Source organism: Brassica napus, chromosome C8 (assembly GCF_020379485.1).
Source record: "Brassica napus cultivar Da-Ae chromosome C8, Da-Ae, whole genome shotgun sequence".
Lineage (NCBI taxonomy): Eukaryota > Viridiplantae > Streptophyta > Magnoliopsida > Brassicales > Brassicaceae > Brassica > Brassica napus.
Window position 1 is genome coordinate 25,008,716 of NC_063451.1, and position 15,504 is coordinate 25,024,219.

The 15,504-nt window shown below is 46.5% G+C and overlaps 1 protein-coding gene and 1 pseudogene across 1 annotated transcript; both read left to right on the forward strand.

The window, feature by feature from the left end:
• The first annotated feature begins 664 nt into the window (after window positions 1-664).
• On the forward strand, window positions 665-3,320 carry LOC106453191 (annotated as a pseudogene).
• A 131-nt stretch (window positions 3,321-3,451) lies between these two features.
• On the forward strand, window positions 3,452-13,683 carry LOC125591675 (meiosis-specific protein ASY2-like). Its single transcript, XM_048766279.1, has 3 exons — window positions 3,452-4,504; window positions 4,576-4,710; window positions 4,797-13,683. Exons 1-3 carry the CDS (start codon window positions 3,610-3,612, stop codon window positions 5,807-5,809), a joined length of 2,043 nt encoding a protein of 680 aa, XP_048622236.1. The 5' UTR covers window positions 3,452-3,609; the 3' UTR covers window positions 5,810-13,683.
• The last annotated feature ends 1,821 nt before the right edge of the window (window positions 13,684-15,504 follow it).

Below are 15,504 nucleotides of genomic sequence, written 5' to 3' on the forward strand. Positions count from 1 at the left end.
TTAGTTACATTACGATACATCTGAAATATATAACATTAATTATAAAAACAAATATTAGTATATAAAATTTAAAAGCTGATATCCGAGTGGATGAACAGGTCAATTTCTAATATTATTTACGACAATAAACTAAAGTAATACTGTTTATTAACTTTTCTGTTTTTCAAAATTTTATTTATATCATGGAAACAAAAACCCGCCCAATCGGGTGGGTTAAGATGTAGTTATGTATTATTTATCAATGGTAGATAAAAGTGTTAATTGACTTTAAAAGATATACGCTCATAAGATATAGCATCCACAGAAGCCAGAACAGAACAAATGAAATGTCACCTATCATTTTCTGAGTCTGACTCTTTACTTTACTCTCATTCTAGTCTGAGTGTACAACAAGACAACAGCAACAGTATCCCATTGCTTCTCAAAACCTACCTGTACTTTCTCTCACTCATGTCTTTATTTTAATATTTTTAATCAAATTTATTTCTCATTTCTCTTCCTTCACCTTTTGTTGCATCTTCTTCTTTCTCTCAGGTCATAATATTATTGAGTTTGCAGCTCTGTAATCATCTGGGGATTCTCTCGTTGTAACCAAAACATTGCTTCTCTGAGATCTAACCTCTTCAGATTAGTCCCTGGCGTTTTGCTCAAGCTTCTCCAGCACATGAACACCGACGTCAAAATAGCCGGAGAACACAGGTCCTCTCTCTTGCAAGTCATTAGCATCGTCCCTGCTCTAGCCGGAGGTGAGCTTTTCACAAACCAGGGCTTTTATCTCAAAGTCTCTGACTCCTCTCACGCCACTTACGTCTCTCTCAATGATTTGATTCTCAGCGATAAGCTTCAGCTAGGTCAGTTTATACATGTAGACAGAGTTGAATCATCTTCCCCTGTACCTATCATCCGTGGTGTTAGGGTAGGCATCCTTGTCTTGGCACTCCTGAAGATATTGTAGCTACTCACCCACTAGGGTTCCTTGGTGGTGGTGATAGTTGCAATGGTTCAAAACCGAAAGAGAGAGTTAGTGTTCTAAGGATGAGTCTTCTGAGGGTAAGAAGAAGCATTCTGTTTTGGTAAGAAGAGCCAAGTCTGCTAAAACGAGTTTGGTTTTGGATGTAAAGGAGACATTGGGGAAGGTCAAGACTTCTTCTTCTTCAGGTTCAAAGTCAATACCTACAAGCTGTTACTCGCTGCCTACTTCTTTTGCAAAGTTTGCTAAGAAGCAACAGCAGGTGAAGCCAAAGGTGTTATCAGAGAGAGGGAGGTCTCCACTAAGAATGGAGAGTCCAAGCGTTGGAAAAAAGCTTCCCATGATTAAGAACTTCGTGCAGGGGATTGAGTTTGGAGCTAAGGCATTGAGGAAAAGCTGGGAAGGGAATTTGGATATCAGGAGTTCAGATAGTATAAACGTGATTCAACCCCTGATGCTAGGAGCTCAACAGTAAGCTTTATGCAATGTTATCAGTATCCTCTGTTTACAGTTCTAGGCACCGAGGAAAAGCACATCTAGTGAGAAGTTGCCAAGCAAACAGGAGAGGGCTAATGTATTTGCAAAGTCATCCAATGAGCATAGTAAGACTCAGCCAACCAAGACATCAGGAATAGTGGACACCAGAGATAAACAGAGCAAGCCTAAATCAACATCCAAGGACAAGAAATCTAAATCTACTGCAGAGAATGGATTGCCTGGGAATTTAGTCAAAATCCCTGTTAATAGTAAAAGATTAGCAACCAATCCCGTCATCTCTTTCAAGGCTAGGACTGACTGTTCTTAGATTTGCCTTTGAATAAAACCTTGTTGGCTCATTGCTGATATCAATATTTGCAGGAAGTCTTGAGGCATAGAGATGCTGCTCAAGCTGTTGCAGTTGACCCCATGCAAGAAGCCTCTGCTTCCGACAGCTTACTTCAATGCCTCATGTACGTAATCTCTAACAAAAGATAAAATTATTGGAATTTAAATTTTTTTTTTTTTTTGCCCTGGTTGTTTCTAAACTCCACCTTACTTCTCCATTTTGTAGTATGTACAATGATCTTTTGTCAGCGGCTAAGGAAGATGATCCGTTACCAGTCGTTGAGCAGTTCTTGTCCGGTCTGAAGAACGTTCAAACAATAACAGAGTCATTGTCAAGATTAATCTCTTCGGCATCTTCTCCTGAAAATGAAGAAAACAGATCAGAGGAAGCTGTAAAAGCAGCTTCAGAAAAGCAGAAACTAGTAGCCTATTGGGTCCAAGCTGCGTTAATCACTAACTTGTCAGCCTTCTCACCAAACCAAGCTGCATCCAAGAGCAAACCAGTGATCATACTCGAGAGCCCCAGCAATAAACCCCGTGTAAACGTCCAAAACAAGCCAACGACAGGATCCAAACTCGTGGCACAAGGCATGATCCGTAAACACAGGGAGAACAGTAGCAGCAGGATCAGAGTCTCCACCGCTAAACTGGGTGAAAGGGAATGGTCTGAACGAGGCAACTGATCTAGCAGAGAAGCTGCAAACGGTGTCTCAAGATTGGTTTCTGAGTTTCGTGACGTTGTGGAGACAACACTGTCTGATAACGGACAAGTCGCGGGGATGCTCTCTCAGCTGAAGAGTGTGAATGATTGGTTAGACGAGATTGGGACAAAAGAATATGGAGAAGGGTTACTGTTTAAACTGAGAAGAGACGAGTTCTCGTCGGTGGGTCAAGCCAAAGACGTGTTTTATTAGATCAGTGAGTCGAAACCGAGTTACAAAAGGGGAAGAGAACAGAGGAAAAAATCCGGCGAAGACAAATTCGTCGGACCGTACAAGTCGGCGAGATGTAAGATGTAAAACCCTAATTCTAGCCGAAAGTGAGTGTAGTAATTTGCGGATCCCTTCCTTGTTGCCTTGTCTCCTCCTTTTATAGGTGAACGCTCGTTGACCTAATGTGTCTTGTCTCGATGGGCCTCCTCGAGTAATTGGGCCGACTCATCGAGCCGTTGTGTCGGGTCGGCGAGCCGATGATGTTCAGTCAATCATCTCATCGACTAAAAGTAGTCTGGAGCCGAGCCGAACACCGGCTTTCAAGTCGACGAGCCGATCTTTTTTGTTGTAATCATGTGTCTGGGTAATTGTCTTGCGGGCCTTTTGGGAGGGCTAGGCCCATACCCAACAGTAAGTCCCCCCAGTTCGCTGGTGAGTAGCGTAGCCGACTCAGCGAATTTGATAGTAGGGTTTGCGAGACAATTATCTCAAATCTGTGATTTCAATCGACTCCTCGACTATCCAATCGACTCCTCGACTGTGCAGTGGACTTTGTATGCTCGCGTTCGAGGATCTGACTGATTTGATTTTGATGATGACTTTTTTTTATTTAAACCGGTGGTTAGTTCCGGTTTTGATTTGAACCGATTTCGGTTCTCCTCGAGAAGCTGAAAAGTCGCGACGTTTGGTGAGCTCCACGCGCCTTAATGGGCCGACTCTAGGCCCATCTAGGTCTAATGATGATGCCTCGGGGTGCGATGTGCTCCTCTCTCTATAAATACCCCTCTTCCTTCTCATTTTCTCCACTCTTCATCCGGCTCAGGTACTTTCTCTCTCTAGCTCTCCGCTTCTCTCTCTAACTTTGTAGTCTTAGATCGGAGAATGTCGTTGGGCGGTAAAGGTAAACTTTCTAGGGCCCAGAAAGGGAAAGCCGCGGTGAATGCGACCGAATCGAGTCCTGCACGTGTCGTCGAGTCGAATTCCTCGCCCGATTTTGAGATGATTCATCGTGAAGCCATGATGGATACGGAGAATATGGACACGCCCCAGCGAGTCCTCGTTGCTGATTCGGCGCGGCAGCTCCGCGAGGAGAGAGAAAATGTAACATTAATTTTGAGAGACGGCCAGGGTGGAGCTGATGTCGGAGAGACTTCCCTCCCCGATTTCGTCCCGTGTTGTTACCATCCAGGGGGAATCTTCGAGGATCTTCCGGCTCTGGCGGTTGAGCAGATGCGTCCTTCTGTCGTAGAGGGACAGTCATGGGAGAATATCGAGGAGACTCGTTCGACTCCTAGTAGCGTGAAAGCTTTATTGAGGGAATGTGAAGGAACCGGGGTGACCTTTTTGATCCCAACTAAATCTCAGAGGCCGTGGTCCCCTCCTTTGGGATTTCAGTGCGTCTATGTCTCATACTTTCAGGATGAGACCAAACTTTGGTTTCCAATTCCTCGACTCGTTACGTCTTATGTGAGACGTCGTGACGCGGCGATAAGTCAATTTTTCAATGGCGCGTTCCGTACCTCGGTGGCATTGATGGTGACTGCGGCGGAGATCGACGTTTCGATGAGTGTTCGGACACTCGAGGAGTTGACCTATACGAAGTCCATGGGCGATGGTTTATTCTCGATCCAGATGAGGCCCAACTACAACGTGATCGTCGATCATCCGTGTAGGACGGTGCACTGGCAGCGTTTCTACTTTTACGTCAAGTCTGACGGTTTTGCCTTCGAGGAGCCGCCCGACGTTTCCTTTCGATTTTTGTGGAATCATAAACTCGGTAGAACGCTGTTGTCAGCTCATCGACTGTCTCTTTTCCTTGTTTTCTGACGAGTTTTCATTTATTTGCAGTTGATCACCCGGACACGGCCTCTTATCCGGAAGATTTCGTCTCTGATGCTCGTGCAGTCGTTTCGCGCGTCCAAGTGAGCTGGAAGGATATCACCATCGAGAGGATTCGACGAGTGCTTGACAGAATCTCGAGGAGTAAGTTTCCTCTTGCGATCACATGTTTTCTTCCAACTCATGCCAGTTCCGTGATTTATCTGAACCAGCTTGCTGATCTTTTTCAGAGGATTGGAGGTCTGATCTACTGCCTTTGATTACCGGTAACAAGCGGCGGTTTTCGATATTTAGTAGCGCCGAGCAAAAGATCATCAACGCGGCCAGGGAAATGAAAGAGCTTCCAGACTTGAGTGCATTAATCAAGAAAAAACTGAGCGAGGCGAAAAAGGCATCCTCTGCGACTCCTAGCGAGACAACTCTTAGTGGGACGACTCCTCGCGTGAAGACTCCTCGTGGAGCAATTCCTCCCGCTCCTCTTCCTCTTGTGGTTTCCCCTGGACCGTCTACAGGCCCGGCTAACGTCGACTCTTCGAGGGAGGATCTCACATTGATCTCTGAACGAGAGACTGCTGAACCATCGGTGACTGGTGGTAATAAGAAGAGATCTGCTCCTGACTCCTCTGCATCGGCTGCTTCTCAAGCGAGGACTGAATCTGATGGTCCTCCAAAAAAGAAAAAGAAAAAAGAGAGGAAGAAGAAGAAATCTGTTGAGGAACAGTCGGAGCCTGCTGAAAGCGCCGAGAATTGTGAGACCGTTATCGAGAAAGGTTCCTCTCGCGATGCTGCAGCTCGGGGAGTCGTCGACTCGGACAACTCCCCGTCCATCTCTCTGAAGAAGAAGAAGACTGCCCGCAGTCAGGAGTCGTCTACTCCGGCTGCGTCTGCTTCTGCTGCGAAGATTCCTCCAGCTGCACCTCGGACTCTTGTTGAAGGCGGTTCGGCCTCTGAGGATCGTCGGGTCAAATTTCATGACCGCGTGGAGTTCAAGTACGTCGGCGAGACTCCTCTTTCCTTTGCCCCGACTGACTGTGCTGAGCTTGTTCGACAAATTAAGGGTGGTCGCAAGGACTTGCCCGCTGTCAAGGACCTTATTTTCAAGGACGCATATGTCAATGCGGCGAGGACTAAAATTCTGGTAAGAATTATTCTCCTTATTTTATCTTTTTCATGTTCCTGGTTAACAAGTGAATGTGCATCCAATGCCACTTTCACTAACCAAAACGAACTACGAATGGCTTGATCCTCTCCTAGAGGTACGTAGGCAGCCTTTTACCGGGTCCAGCTATAACAAAAACAATCTCCCAACAAGTAGGAGCGCGAATTATTCTAAGCGATGCTTACACACGAGCACGACCTTGTCTCTCGGACAAACGTACTAGCACTCGCACCCACTAACGGGCTTGTCCTGATCAGACACATGCTCGAGGGATTCTTCGGTCGTATCGCGGTCCCGACCCGTGCGATCGAGACGACAACTTTCAATCATCTTATAATCCTCTAAAGCCGGGCTTGGCCAACCTAATATTCTTTTTTGGATTACTTAAGGATCGATTTGAAAACCGTTGTCGCTCGAAAGTATAAACGATTGTCTTCGAAACTTGAAAATTTATGTTGTTATCGAGGACTCGAACTGACGACATGATGTGTCAAAATTTGATAAAGCCGAGTCATCGACTATTCGGTTAAATTCAAGACATCGACCAGATTGCCAAACCAAAATTGTTTAAACCCAACATTCAAAATAGATTTCAGCGACTCATCGAAGGCTAACTCGCATTCTCGAGTCCACGAAACTATATCTCACGACTAAGGCAAACGCTGTTTCAGAAATAACTTCTAAGGAAGATAAACTTACTGAAAGTCTGAAACAACGGATAGCCGTAAAAACAAAATAAATCCAGATATTACATCAACAAAAGCCTCCGAGGGCTAAAAACCAAAAGTCTAAAGGAAACAACAACAACATATTAAACTAGTCCTCGACACGGTCGGAGTCCCCCTCGACGACCTGAGCAGTGAGCCGATCCGAAGCCTCCCCAGTCACGTCCGCTGGCAGAACTGGCAGATTATCAGTTCCGTCAACCGCTCCCTCTTCATTTTGCGGGTTACCAACTAAGCCGGATTCGGTCTCCTCCAATTGTTCGCAACCCTCTTCTTCAGTCGAAGAGTCTGAGAGTTCAAGTAGATTAACAGGCTCTGTCTCCGTCTCGACACTAGTCCCAAGAACCGGAACCAGCGGATCTTCGTTCACAACGAGGCTGGTGGAGAGCGTAGTCGGATCCGAAGCAGATGCAACGGTCGTATCCTCGAGCCTTACGACCTCGCCAACAATCCCACCTTCTTGAAGAGGAAATTCCCCGAGCTCTCTTCCAGTCGGTTCTACAGATCCTTCGTTCGCATGATCTCCTTGAGAACTACTGGGAGTTTGAAGGAAAGCAGCGGTCCCAGCATCAATCAGGCCCGCATTCGATCCATATGGGTTGATCGTCGCCCACACATTCTCGTTTAGAAAAGGAGATCGAAGATGAAGAGGAGAAAGACAGAGAAGCTCCTCGGGGATCCCTCCGACAGCTAGGCGTTCAGCCGCAACCTCGTACTCCTTCTCTTGTTCGGCGAACAAGTCAATCGTCTCTTGCGGAATGTCGATCCCGCTCTCCTTAAGCGCTTCGAGACATTTCTTTGTCCCAAAAGCTTGGCTCTGCAAGGATCTGGCTGTTTTGAACTCACTACGACGCTTTTCGAGATCTCGAATTTGGGAGAAACGCTTATTGCTCTTAGCAATCATGGCCGTTTGTACACGAAACCGCTCGTGAGTAACCTCATAACCTCGAGAGTCCCTCAATCTGTTGACCTCTTTCAAGTGTCTCAGCGCGGTGGACACCATCTTCTCCTCCATGGCTGCCTTCTCTCTTAACCAAGCCTTCTTCTCCTCCTCGAGTCCTCGTATCTTTGCACCCGCAGCCTCAAATTTATCCTTCAACTCCCCGAATTTCTCCAGGAAATGAGCCTTATGAGCCTTCTACCTCTCAATCAGTTGAGCCCGTTCCTCCGCGACCTTATCAATTGTCGCTTTAAATTCCTTCTTGCGGTCAATAGCTACATCCTTCGCTCGAGCGAGCTTGTCGGCTTGCTTTAACTTGGACGTGGCCTCCTTAAAGGCTGAGTCGTATAACTCGACGACATAGTTCATGCTCCCGTCGCTCTGCATGAACGAAAGAAAAGATCAGAACCAGGAACATGAAAAAGATAAAATAAGGAGAATAATTCTTACCAGAATTTTAGTCCTCGCCGCATCGACGTATGCGTCCTTGAAAATAAGGTCCTTGACATCGGGCAAGTCCTTGCGACCACCCTTAATTTGTCGAACAAGCTCAGCACAGTCAGTCGGGGCAAAGGAAAGAGGAGTCTTGCCGGCGTACTTGAACTCCACGCGGTCATGAAATTTGACCCGACGATCCTCAGAGGCCGAACCGCCTTCAACAAGAGTCTGATGTGCAGCTGGAGGAATCTTCGCAGCAGAAGCAGACGCAGCCGGAGTAGACGACTTATGACTGCGGCCAGTCTTCTTCTTCTTCAGAGAGATGGACGGGGAGTTGTCCGAGTCGACGACTCCCCGAGCTGCAGCATCGTGAGAAGAACCTTTCTCGATAACGGTCTCACAATTCTCGGCGCCTTTAGCAGGCTCCGACTGTTCCTCAACAGATTTCTTCTTCTTCCTCTCTTTTTTCTTTTTCTTTTTTGGAGGACCATCAGATTCAGTCCTCGCTTGAGAAGCAGCCGGTTTTCAAATCGATCCTTAAGTAATCCAAAAAAGAATATTAGGTTGGCCAAGCCCGGCTTTAGAGGATTATAAGATGATTGAAAGTTGTCGTCTCGATCGCACGGGTCGGGACCGCGATACGACCAAAGAATCCCTCGAGCATGTGTCTGATTAGGACATGCCCGTTAGTGGGTGCGAGTGCTAGTAAGTTTGTCCGAGAGACAAGGTCGTGCTCGTGCATAAGCATCGCTTAGAACAATTCGCGCTCCTACTTGTTGGGAGATTGTTTTTGTTATAGCTGGACCCGGTAAAAGGCTGCCTACGTACCCCTAGGAGAGGATCAAGCCATTCGTAGTTCGTTTTGGTTAGTGAAAGTGTCATTGGATGCGCATTCACTTGTTTTTTTTTTGGGAGTGAAAGTGACAAGGGTGTCATTCACTTGTCGATTGAGCAAGACTCCTTGAGTGTTTGATCTTCGGGCTTGTGCCTAAGAGTAGTATCGTCGGAGGTGCATTGAGTTCCACGCTCTGGGGACGGGCTCGCCGGTCGATGTCTCGAGTCGGTAGACTCCTGGTTTGACGACTTGAGAAATTTTGTACGGCCCTTCCCAGTTAGTTCCGAGCTTGCCTGCATTCAGCTCCTTGGTGTTTTCGAACACTTTGCGTAGTACTATGTCGCCCAGTTCGAGAGGTCGAGACTTGACCTTCTTGTTGTAGTAACCTTCGATCTGATGCTGATAGTTATGGATGCGGAGTAGTGCTTGGTCGCGGCGTTCTTCTATAGCGTCCAGGGCGTCGAATAGCATACCGCTGTTGAGCTCGACGTTTTGTGTCATCCTCGACCTTCGCAGACTGGTTACGTTGACTTCGGCGGGAGCCATGGCTTCCACTCCGTGTGCCATCGAGAAAGGAGTTGATTTCGTTGCTCCTCGAGGAGTTGTTCGATGTGACCAGAGGACACCGTCGAGTTCATCTGCCCAACATCCTTTTTTGAAATCGAGGCGCTTTTTCAAACCGTCTATTATGATTTTGTTGGTCGCCTCGGCTTGGCCGTTGCTCTGGGGGTATCGCGGACTTGATGTGTTGAGTCGGATTCTCCATCTCTCGCAGAACTCTCAAAATTTGTTCGATATGAATTGGGAGCCGTTGTCAGTCACTATCTCGTAAGGTAAGCCGTGGCGACAGATGATGTTCTTCCACACAAATCGTTGGACCTCTTTTTCTGTAATGCTTGCGAAAGCTTCCGCCTCAATCCACTTCGTGAAGTAATCGGTCAAGACCAGGACGAAGCGTTTCTGTCCAGAACTCGGCATCGGGCCGATTATGTCCATTCCCCATCTCATGAAAGGGTATGGAGCTGTCATTTCGTAGCAACTGTGTCGGGGAGTGGATCGTTGAGGCATGTTGCTGGCACTGATCACATCGCTGGGCGTAAGCTTCGCAGTCTGCATTCATCATTGGCCAGTAGAAACCGAGATTCTTTACTTTTAAAGCAAGTGCTCGACCTCCAGAATGATTTCCTGCAGCGCCTTCGTGCGTTTCAGCCATGACTAAATGCGTCTCTTCGCCATTGATGCACTTCAGAAGTACCTTGGTTGCGGTCCATCGGTGGAGTTCTCCGTCGAGGACGACATAGTGGGCACTCCGCGTCTTGAGTCGTCGTGCAATCCATTTCTCGGGAGGTAGCTTTCCAGCGACCAGATAGTCGATAAATTCGGTTCTCCAGTCGTTGGTGTCGTTTGACACCTCTTCGAGGACTTGGTTCGCGGGTGTGGCTTCGGTTATTGGTGCTACGATGGTGGTCTCGATGGGAGTCAGGTCGATGCTTGGTTTGTCGATCTTGTGGATAGGGATGGTACGTTTCACCTGATCGCGCAACCTGCTACCTAAGGCAGCGAGAGCATCAGCGCATACGTTCTCTCCTCTGGGGACTTTGGTGAGTTCGAAGAATTCGAAATCTTTGGCAAGTGTTTGAACGATCTTAAGGTATGCGTCCATTCGTTCGTTGCGGGCGTCGTAGTCACCACTAAACTGACTAGTTACGAGTTGCAAGTCGCAGTATGCGCTGAGGCGTTTTGCCTTGACTGCCTTGGCGAGTCTTAGTCCTGCGATCAACGACTCGTACTCTGCTTCATTGTTTGAAGCAGCGAAGCCAAAGCTGAACGACTGTCTGATCAGTTCTCCTGTCGGGGATTGCAGCTGCACTCCTGCTCCTGATCCTTTGTTTGTCGACGACCCGTCGACGTAGAGTATCCAATTTTGACTCGGGAGGATTAGATCTTGCTCGAGCTCTGGTGCGAGCTCGATGAGAAAGTCTGCGAGGACTTGAGATTTCGCAGCTGTTCGATTCTTGAAGACAATGTCGTGCTCGCTGAGTTCGATAGCCCACTTCGATAACCGTCCGGATTGATTTGTATTCTGCATTACCGTTCGCAATGGTTGATTTTTCAATACTTCGATTGTGTGCGACTGGAAGTAGGGACGCAGTTTTCTCGCCGATGTTACCACGGCGAGAGCCATCTTCTCAAGGGTGGGGTATCGAGTCTCTGGATCAGTCATGCGCTTGCTCGTGTAGAAGATAGGTTTCTGTTCTCCTCGATCCTCTCGGATGAGCACGATGTTGACCGCGGTTGAGGATACGGCGATATAGAGTGAGAGTGTATCGCCAGTTTCGGGTTTGGATAATACGGGAGGAGTTGTAAGATACTCCTTGAGTTGTTTGAACGCCTCTTCGCACTTCTCGTCCTAGATGAAGCGTTTGTTTGCTCGCAAAAACTCGTAGGAAGGAAGGCATTTGTCCGTGGTTCTGGAAATGAAACGGTTCAGGGCCGCGATCCTTCCTGTAAGTCGCTGGACTTCTCTGCTGGTTTTTGGGCTGGGAAGATCAAGTATGGCAGAGATCTGTTTAGGATTTGCCTCGATTCCTCGCTGGGTCACGATGTACCCTAAAAACTCTCCTGAGGTGACGCCGAAAGTACACTTGGCTGGGTTGAGTTTCATTTCGTATTCGTTCAACGTCTTGAAGCATTCTTTAAGATGATCCAGATGGTCCGTTGCGCGGAGTGATTTTACCAGAATGTCGTTGATATAGACTTCCATCGTGTTCCCTAATTTGTCGGCGAACATTCGATTGACGAGTCTTTGATAAGTCGCACCCGCGTTCTTGAGACCGAACGGCATTACTTTGTAACAGTACGTCCCTCTATCGGTGATGAACGACGTCTTCTCTTGATCTTCCGGATGCATCATGATCTGATTGTAACCAGAAAATGCGTCCATGAAAGTCAGGAGTTCATTCCCAGCAGTCGACTCGACGAGTCTGTCGATATGCGGGAGGGGGTAACTGTCTTTTGGGCAAGCTCTGTTCAAATCGGTAAAATCGACGCAAATGCGCCACTTCCCGTTCTTCTTCTTTACGACGATCGGGTTAGCTAGTCACTCGGGGTATCGCACCTCGGTGATTGAGCCAGCTGCGAGGAGTCGCTCAACTTCTTTGTAGACAGCTTTGCTTCGGTCGTGACCTAGCTTTCGTCTCTTCTGGCGAGTGGGTTTGATGGTTGGATCGACATTCAACTCGTGGGATGTGATGGCGGGGTTTATTACTTTCATATCCGATGTCGCCCAAGCAAACGTTGAAGCGTTCTCCTTGAGAAAGTCGATGACTGCGCGTTGCATCTCTTCGTTGAGGAAGGCTCCGACTCGGACTACTTTGCTCTTATCAGAGTCGTCGATAGTGACTTCTAAAATCTCGTCTTTCTGAGGTTGAATTTGCTTTGCTATCGCGTTGATGCGAGGAGTTGATTGTTGCATTTTCACCGTTGCGATGAGTAGTTCGCGAGCGGCCTGCTGGTCTCCGCGAAGCGTCTGCACTTCACCGTTTCGTCCTGGAAACTTCACGCACTGATGATACGTCGAAGACACTGCCTTAACAGAATGTAACCAGGGGGTTCCAAGGATCGCGTTGTAAGGAGCTTTCATTCGGATGACTGAGAATTTGACTGTGCGTATCACTCCGCAGGCATAGACGGGGAGTTTGATTGTACCAATCATTGTCTCAGAAGCACCGTTGAATCCTGTAAGGGAGCGAGATGATGGTTTCATGTCGCGCAGGTCGACTTCCATCTTATCGAGCGTATCTCGACAGATTAAATCGACTGAACTGCCTGTGTCAATCAACACTTTAGCGACGTCACACTTCGCAATTCCTACCTCGACTAGCAGTGGGTCGTTGTGAGGTAAATGGACGCCGATGGCATCGTCTGGCGAGAAAGTGATTGAGGAATCGTTCTCGTGTTTCGATGGCCATTTCTTCGAGGTTACTGCTTGTCGGCGATGGTCCTTTACAGACCGGACGGAATCACCGCAAGGAGGTGAGCCACCCATGATTACGTTTAGGAAGTTAGACTCGACGACTCGTTTATTTCTCAGTCGAGTCCTCAAGTCGCTAGGCGAGTATTCGATGATAGGTGAATTTTTGACGTTGGGCAAGTCCTCGACAACGGGTGAGTCCTCGACAACAGATTTGTGTCCGTCCTCATTCTTGGACCTCGCCTCCTCGATTCTTCGTCGTAAGTCTGAATGTTTTGGTCGGTTGAGCTTGATTCTGAGGTCTTCCGACTTTGAGTTGAGCTTCTCATGAAGATCGATGACTCGTGGCCTGAGACGGGATTGAGCACTCGAGTCCTCGATTTTCCTAGCCTTGGATTTTTCGATGATTGAGCGGAGATCTCCGTGTGAGTCGTATGCACGATCAGATGTCTGCGACTTTCGCCTGAGCTTATTTCTTAAGTCGTTTGACCCTTCTGATCCTATGCTCTCGTTTGTTCGTTTGCTGGAATACTCGCGTGATTCATGAACCTGTTTATCCTCTTCTTCATCTGAGGAGGAACTGGGTCGTGCGAGGATGACTTGTACACGTCGACGATTACGCGAATGCTCCTCGTCGACTTGTGCATCGCCGTGTTCTTCTTTGATACGCCCTAAAATAGGGAAAGATCACTCGACCGGACTAAAGGGATATGAACTCGCCAAAAGGGAGAACTGATGGATTGAACGGTGACAGAATGGGTTGCGGATGGCCCAATGATACTACCAGACTTCAGTTGGTGCTTGATATGACTCACAAGTCCACCAAAAGAAGGATTTCTAAACGTTGCCTGATATGACGCACAGGTCCAACGAATTAGAGGCTGTTTACTCGGAGATAACCTCACCAAGAAACAAAGAAGTGTTCTACAAAGAACAAAGAGATAAACTCAAATAAAAGGGGAAAAAGCTTATCTTATTTCGTGGCTCTTAGGCCCTATATATAGGATTACAAGTTGTAGAAATCCAAAGAAGAATGTGCTAAAAACAAGACATGGAAACTAGAAATGAAGACTTTGACTAAAGACCGAAATTAATGATTTTTGTTGAATTCTTTTTCCCATGCACGACCAAGACTTCCTTGCTGACTCCCTCTTGGCATTCTTGATGAGAATGGGCTTGAAATGGACTGAGGAAAGGTCTGGTCGAATTTGGTGTAAAACCGACCCAAATTGAATTTGTTATGAATTTTTCTTTGGGCTGAAAAATGCTCATTTCGCCCAGCAACTAAACCAGCTCCATCTTCAGTGTCACTTAGCTCATTCAGCTCCAAGCTAGTATCACTTAGCTCACTCAGCTCATCTAGCTCATCTACTATCACTTCAGCTGGTTTCAGCTCAAGCATACTCTCTTTAGCTGGTTCCAGCTCGTCCTCAGTCTCATCAGCTGGTTTTAGATCAGTATCCTCACCATTAATCCATCCTGGTTTGTCTTTTGTTGAAGAATCATCTGGCTCAGCCATGGTCGCGTCATCCTGGCCCGGGTCTATGATCCGAGGCGCATCATTCCCTCCCTCTTGAAAAGGATTTGACCTCAAATCCATTTTACCTGTATCAAAAGGAAATGAATCAGACAAAAAGAATTTAAAAATCATGTAAAATTTAGTGAAGGAAAATTTTGGAAAGAAACTTCCTTGGAGTTTTGAAGTTGGTTTCCTCGAGTACATGCATCTCCAAGTCTTAAACTGATAAGTACGATCTCTGCTTCTGTTCCTGACACCTCTTGGAGACTGATCCTGTTTATCCTGGACACTCAATACAAACATTAAAATACCAGGATCATATGTACAAGACAAGTACTTGTTCAGATCATAAACCAAAGTTTCTTTCCCTAGAACATGTAGCACACGTTTCAGATCATCATGAAGCCTATCAAAGTAAGTCTTGTACACCAGAATGGTGTCAGGGCACGTGATAGCACAGTTCCTAAAGAACAAATTCAAATCATGCGCAAGTTTCTCAGATTTAGAACACAAAAGATTAAGTTCAAATTGAGAATTTCTTATCCAAGGCTCAGCATGTTTATCAAAGAAGGTGTTGTAAATCAGAATGTTTTCGAGGCATGAACTACCATAGAACATTTCCAAAACGTGCCTAACTTGATCAGATTCAGAACACAAAAGTTTTAGTTCAAGATCAGATTCAGAATAAGAATGGACAGGTTCAAAACAGAATCACCACAAAAATCTGTTTCAGCTTTATGTGAATTCTGTTCCAGCAATGTGCTAACCATAAAATCTTCCAAAGCATATGAGGATGCAAACAAAATTCCAGTGATCAGTTCATGTCCATAAGATCTCAGACTAAAGCTATTTTCTTTGAAGACAAATGAATCAAACGATTTTCTAGAGCAGAAAACTAGTTGTTGCAAATCAAGCTCAGGTGACTTTTCAAGATGATCAAGACCAGAAAGTTTTATGTCATTGGAACTGACTTTATCAAACAGATCAGGCAGAAAATTAATCAAATCAAGTTTCTCACAGTGCTCTTGAATGTATGTGGTCAAAGGCGTAGGAGTTGTGCAGGGATCAAAGCAAAGTTGGTTCTCCATGATGATGGATGTTATGCTTGGTGCTTCCGCTTCAAAGGTTGGACCAGGTTCGCCTTCCTCATCAAATATGGGACCTAGATCATCGTCCTTGGGTCTCCTGGTGCCAAGAAGCAGTCCTTGATGTGAGTAGTCGAATGGTTCTTCCTTAAAATCCTGTGAAAATAGAACAAGACTACTTGGATGCTCCGGTTCAAAACAGGTTAGTCCATTAGTCTCTTCATCATCAAACATAAAATCAGATTTTGGAGATGGAAGATCACA